Source organism: Trichoderma aggressivum (genome assembly GCF_033847375.1).
Source record: "Trichoderma aggressivum f. europaeum strain CBS 100526 chromosome Unknown scaffold_013, whole genome shotgun sequence".
In the NCBI taxonomy this organism is placed as follows: domain Eukaryota; kingdom Fungi; phylum Ascomycota; class Sordariomycetes; order Hypocreales; family Hypocreaceae; genus Trichoderma; species Trichoderma aggressivum.
Window position 1 is genome coordinate 515,294 of NW_026946379.1, and position 12,290 is coordinate 527,583.

Consider the following 12,290-nt stretch of genomic DNA (forward strand, 5'->3'; position numbering starts at 1 on the left):
AAATTCGACAAGCCATTGCCACCGTATTTTCCTCTCAATGTTGACCACCTGTGCAATAAACTTCATTTCCCTCATAAAAAGGCTATGCTGGGGGTGGCCCGGAAAATCGAATCTCCATATCAGTACTCGAACCGGCGGAAATGGAGATGCCAAGAGGAGATATGTTGAGGGAATCATGCGCCAAAGAAATTGGACGATAAGTAACTGGTAGCCATAGAATCTTTTTCTCATTCCAAGTGATCCAGCTCCTATCGGCGCTCAGACCGTATCCTTCAAAACGAAGTTGCTCCGAAGTGATAGTCTTGTAACTATCCGGTGTCTCGTATCCGGTATCAAGGTCCTTTATGTTGATGAAACCACGAGCCGTTCCAATATACGATTCCCTAGACCCGAAAGTTGGCGAAGTGATGCTTCCAAGAATGAGCCTAGTTCTTTTCTCTCCCACGGTAGATATCCAGATCTCTCCCCCGAAAGGACTCCTAACAAGCGCTTGCTTGCCATTGTTGGAGATGGCAATGACTGATGAATCACCGCCGGGGTAAGGGAGTTCAGAGATGTCGCATTTGCACCATTCTTCACCATCATAATTTTCGCAAATATGATCCTTGACATACATGACGTTGTCACCGGTAGTGATGTCCCACACTACCAGTTTCCGGTCTGTCAGTAAAAGGCTGATGTACTGTGCATTGTTGGAGAATGCCATTGTCGTGATACCCCGGTTAAAGACTGTAGACTGGAAAATCACTTCCCCTGTGGACGTCTTCCATATAGTGATGTCGTCCGTAATTGCAGCGAAATATCCGCCATTGTTCGAAAAAGCAATATGCTTGCATGGCTTATATCCCGAAAATTCCCAGAAACCAGTCTCTTGTAGCCCCGGAATGATGTCACCCGCTTTGACATTTTGCTCTCCATCGTCTGCATGTAGAAGCTTGGGATCTGGCGGAAAGTTCACCTTGTTAACAAGATCCCTTTTCACAAATTCCGCCACATCTCTATCGGTAGCTATATCCCAAACTTTGATAACGCCCGTTTGTGAAATTGTAGCCACAAGATTGGGGTTATGGGAGAATGTCATTTTCGAGAGGTCTAAAGAGTCATCATTTCCATCATTGGTGCTTTGAACATCCTCTGTCTCTGCGGAAGTGGCCATGTCCCATATTGTGATATTTTCAAAGTTTGTTGATGCTAGAATTTTGGAGTTTGGAGACCAGGCGAGGCCGTACGGTTGCTGCCTACTAATGTTCAGTCGCGTCTGCACGGTACCAGTTTTGACGTTCCAAATCCAAATGTTACCCCAGCACCCTCCAGCCACGAGGTTAGAGTCAGGTCCTCCAGCCACGAGGTTAGAGTTGGGTGAGAACTCGAGTGATGTAAAAGGCTCGCTGTTATGATGGCCTCCTCTATGAAGGATCTGAATTTCCTTTTCCGTAGTCAAGTCCCAGATTTGAACAGCGCCTGACTCCCATGCCATGAATTTGGAGTCACTTGAAAAACAGACTTGCCTGTGGCGCCCTCCTAATGTGTTGAGACGCACATGCTCCTTGTGTGCAGCAACATCCCATATGGTCATCTCATCCCAGCCAAATGCCAGAAACTTGGCGTTATTCGATAGTCTCACTAATTGTTTATTCTTATCCCCCTGATAATCGTGACCGTCGTTCACGAGAGATACCTGTGCTCCTGTAGCTAAGTTTTGAATCTGAATAGCAAATTCAGATGCGTGTGAAGCCAAAAACAGGCCATCTCGGGAGAGAGACGAATGATAACCAGGAGACCATGCTTGACGATGTCTGGCGCCGGAATCTACGTCCCATGAAATAGCAGGGCCCCCAGTTGCTGCCAAGATGCGTTTAGAATCGCCAGAAAAAACGAGCTGGCTGACCAATTCTTTACATTTGAGTGTCTGGACTTGCGTTCCTGAGGTAGTGTCCCAGACTTTTACCTCCTTGGTATCATAATCGTACACTGCAATCTTATTGTCGGCTGAGATTGCTGCTGGGATTAGCAGGGACTTGACCTCTATTGTTTGTAGAAGAAGGCTCCAATGACTTCCAACGAGCGGCTTAGTTGTAATCCAAGATAGTAGCTCTTCTTCGAAAAGAGTTCTCACGATACTAAGTTTAGGGCTAAATAGAATCCCGGAGAGGTATATCTGAAGCGGAGCATGATCAATGATCCATGAGTTGTGCTGTGTAAACCGACGAATGTCGTAGACCATTTGTGAAAGTTCGCTGTTAGAAGAGTATCTCTCAAGTAAGCCCTCAAAACGGCTGATGTATGGAATGCCACCCGGCGGAATTCGCAACAAGCTCATGGCTTCGAGCCAATGAAGAACGTGTTCTTTCAGAAACGTTAATATCTTAGTGTGGTTTAAAATAGGTTGATCAGCTGTATTGTCCGAATTGGAGATTGAGTCACAGATGTGTTGAAGCCAGTGAGAGCAAGGATATCTCAAAGAGATCAACGGGTCGGGCTCGGGTGTCTTAATATCAGCAAGAAGTATTGCGTTATTGTCCAATTTGTAGATATTTCGGCATAATCTCTGTTCCATAGCGTTGATTGAATGCATAGCCAAGTTATGGTGAATTTCCTTGACACCATTTGGGAATAGGGTAGATTGAGCTGCGCTGTTGCTAGTCAGATATTCTTTAGACGATTGATGTATAAAGTAGATAATTTCGTCCTTGACCGTTAAGAAAGACCCGCAGTTATGTATAAGGCTTTGAAGCGTGGATGGTCGAGTGAGATTCCCTTTGAAGCTTGCCAGAGTCGCCAGCTCTTGAAGACGCAAAGGCTGATAAGCCAGCACGGTGATCCCAAGGATAGATTCGCATAACTCAGACTCTCTCTTTTCTAGATGTCCGATTTGGTGCAACATTCTATCATAGAGCTCAGTAAGATCCTTTGGCAATCCGTTCAACCGCTCTAACACAGATGAGCGGTCATCGTAATGGATATTCAAATGCTGCAGTTCTTGGAAAACGATTGCCACCCAAAGGAAAGTTCCATTGGCCTTTTCTCGTACCAGATTGCATACCTCCTCTGTCAAATCAGCGTCTTGTTTCAAGAGTGGTATCTGGGATGCTTTATAGGAAATGTATGTATCCACAGCAGCTGCCACAACGGTGGCGTTCACCTCAAGACTGAGATTCACGCCTTCGGCACCGGCATCCTCGAGGCTTTCCCGAATGTTTGCCCAGTTCCGACTAGAGAGGATCCACTTGACATTTCTTGAAGGCAAGACTTCTTTAATAAGTCCAAGTAGCTCATTCAGACCGGTAGTACATTCGTCGAGGCCATCAATAATCACATGTGTCGTGGTTAACTTTTCGTCTTGTAGAATGCTGCGGAAAATATTTGCCAAACTGTACCACGCGTTGGGTCCTTCAAATAGTTCATTGCCGACAGGATCGTATTTTGCTCTTATGTGAGAAATGAGGGATGGCTGTTGCTCAACAAGCAGCCATATGAGGCCGCGTAACACAGCAAGATGGTTGTTGATTGTTGGAATGGTTGCCTGACAGAAAAAGAACGAGATGGCATTGGCGTGTGAGGCACTCCGTTTGATTTCATCGACGATACCACACAAAAGCATTGTTTTACCCTTGCCCGGATCACCTTTTACCCAAAGCAACCGTTTGTCATCGTCACGGAGCCAAGTTTTGAACTCTGAATTGTTGAGAATCCAACGGTACGAGTCCTGAATCAAGCCCCCTTTGGTTGATTCAATTCTGCTCTTGTCCATTCGCGGATCAGTGATGTACAGATCTCTCAGACATTTCTTGTCGTCATCTGTCTTTCGATATTCCTGTTCATCTTTTGCATGAGCAACGAGCTGCTTCACGTCTTGTCCTAGGTCGACGCTTTGAAACACGCGGACATGCTCATTGAAGAAGGCCTCGGCGTCTTGAACAGCCCTAAGGCTCCCCTCCCAATCATCAAGCTTGATGAGATCGCCTAGAAAAATAAGTGCTCGATGGCGGTAATAAGAGCATATACTCTTGAGTTCGAAAGAAAGTAGCTTCTTGTACAGATCGATGAGTTTCGTCTGCAGTTCCTGTTGGATTCCGGCCGTGGCACCACCGGATTTGTCGCTGAAAAGAAGCCCAGCTAGCTCGCAGTACCAATTCATTTGCTCTACCACATGGCTAATCCCTTTGCAATTTGCTTCAGTCTCAGATATGGGGTTTGTTAAAAGCTATAAAGAGGTTGGATCAGTAGATGCTACTAATTGATAGAGGATTGTCGCCTTACCTCAAGTGAAAGGCAGACTGCGGCCCATGGAATAGCAGCTTGTGGTACATCCTTGACTACTTCGGTGACGATATTTTGGGCGAGATTGACTGTTTGTAAAACTGAACCGACGAGTGACTTGACCTTTGTTTCCTGCGAAATTTTGTCCAAGCCGTTCTTGACTAGCTGATGCATTTGACTTCTTCTCTTTTCCTTGTCATGCTGGTTGATGACATTCACGTCGGCCGTGACATTTGTATTTTGAAGCTTGCTCGATAAAATTCTCTCATATGCTTGTACCAATGCAGCATCCTCGGTTTTCAATGCGTCATATGCACGATCCCAGATCGTTTCGGGTACTAACTGTGCCAACTTCTCATTTTCGCTACCAGTAACTGGTGCCGAATCCAAAGCAGAATCTCGGGCGGGACCTTGAACTTCTAATCCGTGTGCGCTTGCTGGTTTGGTGATTTCTAAGATGGGCAGAGATTGACGGCTTTGTGAGACCTGAGTAGCAGCAGAGACATTCTGAAGAGAATTTGGGACCGGCGGTATGTCGCTCGGGGTGGATGTACTTGTTTGAACATCCTGAAGACTTGGCTGAGGACCCTCTCTTAATGACGGACTGCGAGATCTGCTCTGACGGTGAGGGAGCTTTTCCTTTACTTTAGAAGAAAGATGTTTCAAGAACATTGCGTGATTCAAGCTTCAGAGTCAAACAGCGCGGCTTCATTTGAGGTATCCAAGAAGGATTCTCACGACTCACAGCCGCGTGCTGATGCGGCAACCAAATGGGTGGTTGGGGCATTGGTGGGGTTGTCAACTGGCCAGTAGAATTGTAGGAACAAATCTGAATAATAAGCGCATCTAAGTTGATCCTTCAGTTTATCCTTGAATTTTGATTACTGATACTTTTCATTGATTATTGGTTATGAGGCAGCTATGGTCTCTGCCGGTCTGTTGACGGGCGTTGAGTGAAGGCCGTTTCGGTCGTAGCCAGGCCTTCCATCAATTTACAGGCTTACAAGCTATCTTGAGTTGCGGTGGATGGCATATTCTCTGGCTTACATGACCCTTATCTGGAACTAGTGAGGGCCAAACTAGCTGCCACAACGCATCTCCGAGGCGATAGTACCAACTTCTAATGGCGGGCAGCAAAACCCAGGGCTATCATGGCTCATTTTCAGAATGTAATCTATGAACTGTATTTTGAAACCAAGTGTATGTCAAGTAGCAGTTACAACTCTGTTTGGACCCCGTACTCATCAAGTGATCTGCTGTTGAAGCAAAGACACTATTCCCTCTGTGGGCACCCTTGACGAATTCAACACATCCCGTAGTTGGTTTAAAACCCGAATCGTTTAATGACAATACAACAATACTTGAATAGTGATGCACGTACCCTTCACATCTATCCCTTGCCGGGATGCCAGTGTAAATACACCGACCTGGGCAATGTTCTACAAAAGTAACGGTTCGATCGGAATTACAACGGAAGAGGTCCCACAGAGGATCTTGATCACCTCTCCCGGCGGCAGTCTTGAGATTCTGGACCCAAAAAGGACTGTCATCTATATGGAGACAGGATTTAGCACCAGCGATGAAGCTATGTAGAGAACGGCTCACTTACCACGATGGATAATGGTTGAACCACATTTGAAGCCAGCAACGCAGACCCATTAGGCCGAGACGATGTTGGCAAGAGCCAGGAGGGTAGCACTAATGGTAAACTTTCCCGTGTCTTATCCTGTTATGAAGTCACAGCTCTGCTATTGGGATGTCATTTAGCTACTTTTTATCACCACGATAGACATCCAACTTAAGACTTGAGTTGGGCAAATCAATTTGATTGGTCAATGAACAGAAGAAGCAAGTGCCTTACGTCAGGCAACTGACTTGTATACGACATGTTACTATCCCGAGCCCCTTGCTTTTTGGTATGAGCAAGTACGGACGAAATTGAGCTGGAACAACGATGGCTATATCACACACTCGCGTCTTACATGAATCATGCATGGAAGGCAAGGCTACAGGCTTAGAATTATGCCTTAATGAAAGTATACATAATTATATGTAACCTTTTTGTTGTCTACCTAGGTTCATTCTGTACATCTGTGAGTCTCTAAAAGTTAACATTCAAAGCAAGGCCCTGTCGAGTAATTTATAATCTTCTAGGCCATCCACTCTGATACGGCTATTACAAACTCGACTCTTCTCGCCGATCCCGGACTCACCAGTCGCGGCCGATCCGTCGGGTCGATAACAGGTCCAACGATCCAGCACGGCAACTTCACGACTGTGTCTCGATGCTCTGTTCTTGGCTCCCCCAATCCCACCAATCCACGGAAGTGCCCTGGAACACGAAGGAAAAGACATCGCCGGGCATGGTGTCATCAGGGAGCGAGCTCCAGTCAAAGACCTTCGCCAAGTTCCACGTCTCACCCACGCGGAGAGTGACAAAGTTGTCAACATCGTTCCTTATCCGAACGACGACGGGCGGGTCGTCGGCAATCAGGAAAAGCATCGTCGTCCGGAATGTCGCATTCATCCCATTTGTCGTCATCATGCGAGTCATTCGATGCCTCTCGCCGTCGTTGACGCCACAGACGGAAGCCTTCGCGGAGACCGCTGGGGAATTGGAAATCATATGTATGAAAAGTGATACAGCGCCCTGTGAGTTCCAGCTCATGCGTATCGGAAACTAGTCCCCCGTGTGTAACTTTTAGAGTGACGCCAAAGGGGTGTCCATAGGGTATTGTCGATGGGCACTCGAGCGTTGCACTGAGGAGAGGCGTCGACGGACTGGCAGAAGGTCAATTTCACGTAGCCTTGGTCAAGATCAAAACTTTGAAAGGGGAGAGGAGAGAAGAATGGGGAGGCTGTTCAAATAGATAGAAAACTTACGCTCGTTCCTGTTCGGCGATTGCCTCTAGACGCTTTGCTCCGTTCTCCTGCTGCCATAGCTTCTAGGCTCTCCACTGCCGCTCTTCCACGTTGGCTAGTAGAAAGCCGTCTCTCGCCTCACACGCCGCTCTCCTAGGCTATGGTACGGCTTCGGCAGCCGCTGTGAAAGAGACGCGGCACCTCGCCGGCACACGGAGCGGCGGTTGGCTGGCGTCGACCCGTAGTTCTAGGCCAACGTGTTCATGCTTCGTGCCCCAATCCCACATGGCAATCTCGCCGCCCGGCCAGACTAGATCATAGCGCTCGCCTTCAACAAGTCCCTTGTGATAGCGCTCATGCAACGGGGCCGTGAAGCGGACGTGTCCTCCGGGCCAAAGCTCCCAAAGGAAGGGATCCCAGCCCTGAACGAGGAGGCGTGGGGAGGCTACAGCCAGCTTCGCGCCACCGGAGTAGTCGACTTCGACTCGTACGAGAGAATCTGACCCGTCATTCGCACGGCTTGTGTGGCGCCAGAGCTCGAGACCTGCGGCCGAGAAAGCTTCTACGCCGGGGCTCCATCGGACAATGCAGGGCCGGCTTGTATTGTCATCTATACGGCGGAGAGTGAACTCGAGGTCATATGGCAGGGTCAGTGATAGCCTCGGGCTGGCGTGCACCCCTAAAGCCAGCTGCGGGATTGCAATTGTGTTTCTAGTATTGGAAGAGAATGGAATGTCAGTACATGTGTTTGTTCTCGGGTTATCGTTAATAGTATGGGTCATTTATATATACGCCATTAGCTTGTAACTCTATCGTTCCATACAATCGTCCACGTACGTCGTCATGTTGTTCGGCCCATACGGCCACGCCGCCCAGCTGAAGAGTCCGTCGGCGACGCCTCCGCCGACCCCTAGTGACGAGTAGTTGGGCACGAAGAAGCATCCCGTGTTGGCTTTGATGGTGTTCCAGTCGTCGGCGTTGGCCGGCCCTTCAAACGTCGAGGTGAACGGCTTGCCCTGGTACTTGAAGTGTGCGTTGGAGCCGCCGTATTGGTTGAGCATTCTCGTCACGACATTCATGGGCCAGGACCCGTTGCCGGCGTAGTCGAAGGAGAAGAAGAGCCGGAAGCCCACGGCCTCGGCGGCTTGGAATGCCTGGGCTACTGATGCGTCGTTTTGAGGCCATCCAAACGCCACGTTGAGCGCGAAAGCGTCGATATGTGACGCCTGTGCCAGCCTCATGTTGGACTCCCAGTCGTTGACTCCCCATGTTGGTACGTTGCCCACCATGAAATGCGCAAAGACGGCGGCCGCTTGTACCCGGTAGGGCACCAGCAGCGCCGCCAAGATGCCTAGTGTGTCGGATAACTTCATGATGCTTCATCTCTGTCCAAAGAGATGTGCGAGATGAGCGAGAGGCTATAGTATCTGCATGCTATGAGCATTTCAAAGGTTGCTGGAGCTGAAGACAGCCTCTTCTTATATGCAAGCCTCATTTGTTCATCTATCTTGTCTGTCAATACAAAGACCCTCCTTCATCAACCAGAACCAGACCCAGAAAAAGAAGGAGAGACTCCAAGAAATGTCTCACGAGAGAACACATCAGGCATGCTGCTGATGAAATCATTCCATTACTAGCATAATACAAGATATCAGACCTTACGGCCAAGCTGTAAATACTCACAGTCTCGAACTATTAGACAAATCAACACACAAAATATCACAGGAGGCAACGCTAGCCTAGTGAAAAGTGCTTAAATCAGATCTTTAACCGCAGTCTAATTTGAGCTATAAAGGACGCTCCAAAGTTCCTGTGAGGTCCCTGGCTAATAGCCTAGTGCTGTTGAATTAGGTGTTTACCTTGTCCATAACCTTACAAGTAACGCTATGCGCCATATAGGTACACATGACTTTAAACGGACACAAGCAGCATCTCCAGTTTACCAACCCTTTTGTAATTTTGCCAACAGACAGACTCTGGTCTTATCATTCGCTGAGTTTGAACTGGTCATTAACTTGTCAGCTCAACGTCACAGCACTGAAGTAACTACAGATTTACTCGTACATACAACTTTACAAGTACATGTAGATAACAGTGAACCAAATTAAATGAACAAACCCTGGTAACCATCGCTTATCTTACTCCGAGGCCCGAGCCATGTGAAAGTTGGTATCAGATAGTAATAAGACGAAGGATGCGCTAGTTCAGCAATACAGGTAGTATCGGCCAAGCTTGACACCTGACCTTAATTGGCGGGAAAATGTGCTGACAGGGTATTTCGTATTCCTATAGTGGCCAAGTATTTAATGGCCTATCAATTCCTAAATCGTCGTAGAGTGGGAGAGAAGAAAACGGTAGATACACTTCTATAATGGCATTGCTTTGGTATATTGTCTGCAATAGATACCAGTAAATCGCTTTTTAAGAGGCAGATTATGGTATGGAATAGATACTAGGGACACGGTTCATGATTTCCTGTAAGCAATTGTCTTCATTTCCGTATACATTTCCATATACAGTTCCTGAGAATATATATATTCAAGTCCCTTACAGTAAATAACGGTTTGTGAGTCGCGTGTTCTCTCCCACCCCACGTAATATCTTCAGCACCACATCCCGGATTTCCACGTACATCTATCTCATGGCACCACATCCCGAAGTCTGCTTATGCCTGTACCTCGCGCCCGCTCCACACCCATTTCACTTTGCGCCCGCTCTGTACAACTCGACGGCCTTTTGTTCAAACGCCTATCTACAGCTGCAGGCAGGTAGACAATTTAGCGACGCGGGCCGTGGATTATAGGCTATGGGGTTTACGATGTGTGTCTTATGCCCGTGATAAAAATGCCGATTGTAAAGGCCGTTTTTGAAAATAATTGAGAGATTGAGATGTCCGTAATAAAGTGACGGGGAAAGAAGATGTAGTAGGACCGAGAAGTAAGCGCTATCAATGGGGAAAAAAGGAGAGAGAGCAGAAATTCCGGACTTTTAGATTATAAGGCTGTAATCAGACACACACGCGGGAATTGAAATGAGAACGGGCGAAGGAGGATGTTGTTCTTATTCACAGTCGCGGCACCCTCAATTTTGTTTTTTGCCGTCCCCGGTTTGTAGAAACCGGTTGGATTGAGTGATCAGTGTTGAGACTCGGAATGAAACCTTGGTACGACCTTGGCCGAGCTTACATGTGTGCTTGAACTTTCGGCTTCTGCCCGAATAAGGCTCAATCATCCTGGCTAGTGCTCCGACTCTATGGAATGGTTGCTTTCGACCGCCTCCATCAATACATGTAAACAGCTGATATCATCTCTCTCTTGCTCTGCTCACAGGGTGGTTACGGATACTCACGTCAGTCTATGGGAATTAGCGCAAAAATACTATAGCTGCATGTAGCAACGAATTCTAACCCCGAGACTCATATAGAGGGGAGACTGTTGCCTTCTGGAACCAAACTTCGGTCGCCCTGTAGATCAATCGCAACAATGGCAGCCTCGTTGCCTAACTGGATTAGAATGTCCGCGACAGCCTCTTCTGCTTCCCCGAGCTGTTTAGTGATGGAACTGACATTGACCTCTCATATGATCTGGTCTTCTCTTGGTCCTCAGCCTGATCTCATTCCTCTCGCAGCTGCGTGAGTTCTGGTTGCGGCGAAATACATGTGGCACCTCGCCCTACTATGTGCTCTTCCAGCTCATTGGTGCAACGGAACTATTCGCGATTGCGGTTTACTATGTGGTCAACAGCATTCAAACGCCTCCAGGCGCCGACTTCTTTACACACAATTCGCCACAGCTGGGAGACTATCTGAACCTGGTGCAGATGGCCTCGGTTTGGGTGTTGTGGCTCATCGTGTAAGCCCTGTGTCTCTCTCCAAATACCATCCCACCAGCTTGTCCACTAATCTTTGTTACTTCTTTCTTCTCTTGGGGTTCAGATTCACTGCCGTGCTGCTGCTTCCATCAGAGAGCCGTGACAGGGCTCCCGGCGTCCGCAACTCTGTCACACCCACCGTGCTGTCCATATACTTGGCATTTCTCATCATATCACTAGTGCCGGTTGTCGTGGACGCCGCCTGGCCCTCGCAGGATCCTTCATCCCGAGTGTGCGCTGGCGCTGTTCCACGACATCCACACAATGTTGTTCAATCCTTTCGCCACTATCTTGACCTCGGCATCCTTCTTTTCCTAGCGCGCTGAGATCCTTCAGCACCCACCAGGCACGGCCTCTTCATCACTTAGTCTCGTCGGTTTAGCCGTGCAAGCGGTCGTGTTTGCGGTGCTGGCATTAGCATGGGCATGGCGTCTTGTGTTCCCTGGAGGTGCATATGTTGGAATGACTTGGTATCAACTTGTTGAATTCGTCGCCGTGGATCATTTCGCGTTTGCTTAGGTGCAGGCAGCGCTGTTGGCTGTTGCCGTGCTGCATCGTGGGCGAATTTTCATTGGTGGCGAGGCGGAACCCTTGTTAGACGACCGGAATTGATGGAATCTAACTGGAAATATTCTCCTTCTGTTTTCAATAAGCCTTCTGGAGATGATGTTCTATTTCTATAACGTAGATGATGACCTGGTGTTGAGAGTGGTTGCATAAAAGAGTACAATAAGTGATAGTCTCAAGCTGGCGTGCACTTCTGAAGCTAAATGCGGGACTACATGAGAAAATATTTATATACGTCATATTATTGTAGCTATTTTGTTACAAAGGCGATGAGATAGATGTAAATAGAAATGCTTGTTATAATAGAAAGGTGAAAATAACTCACGACGTTTAGACAGAATTAGCTGTAAGCCCTGCGCTCACTGAGCAGCCAGGAATATAGTTGAGGTGAGCAAAGAATCGTACGGCCACGATGTAATAAATGGGCGTGGTTAGCATAATTTGCGTTCTTCGGAACATCGGCATATTGATTGCGATACTATTCGCCTATTCCTCTTTCTATTATTTGCGTTCCTCGGAACATCGGCATCAGTCGATTGCGATACTATTCACCGATTTCTCTTTCTATTCATGTTCCATCTTTATTCCCGGTATTAAGCCCCCTTTCTCTTGAAAATAGGGGAACAAAACATAGTCCTTTATTGCCATTTTCAAATTGATTCTTGTCTTAATATCTCAAGCTATTTCAGAAGCTGCTTCAATATTTCGTTTTCAGCCCTGGCAAACCTCTT

The 12,290-nt window shown here is 47.5% G+C and overlaps 2 protein-coding genes across 2 annotated transcripts; both read right to left on the reverse strand.

Moving 5' to 3' along the window:
* Nucleotides 1-82: 82 nt before the first annotated feature.
* Nucleotides 83-4,932, reverse strand: Triagg1_4289 (uncharacterized protein; the record flags this gene model as incomplete). The annotated part of the gene is made up of 2 exons (XM_062898676.1): nucleotides 83-4,204; nucleotides 4,261-4,932. The coding sequence occupies 2 exons, from the start codon at nucleotides 4,930-4,932 to the stop codon at nucleotides 83-85; spliced, it is 4,794 nt and encodes a 1,597-aa protein (XP_062756796.1).
* A 1,597-nt stretch (nucleotides 4,933-6,529) lies between these two features.
* Nucleotides 6,530-8,495, reverse strand: Triagg1_4290 (CAZyme family GH71; the record flags this gene model as incomplete). The annotated part of the gene is made up of 5 exons (XM_062898677.1): nucleotides 6,530-6,867; nucleotides 6,905-7,041; nucleotides 7,144-7,190; nucleotides 7,290-7,833; nucleotides 7,960-8,495. The coding sequence occupies 5 exons, from the start codon at nucleotides 8,493-8,495 to the stop codon at nucleotides 6,530-6,532; spliced, it is 1,602 nt and encodes a 533-aa protein (XP_062756797.1).
* Between the last annotated feature and the right edge of the window lie 3,795 nt (nucleotides 8,496-12,290).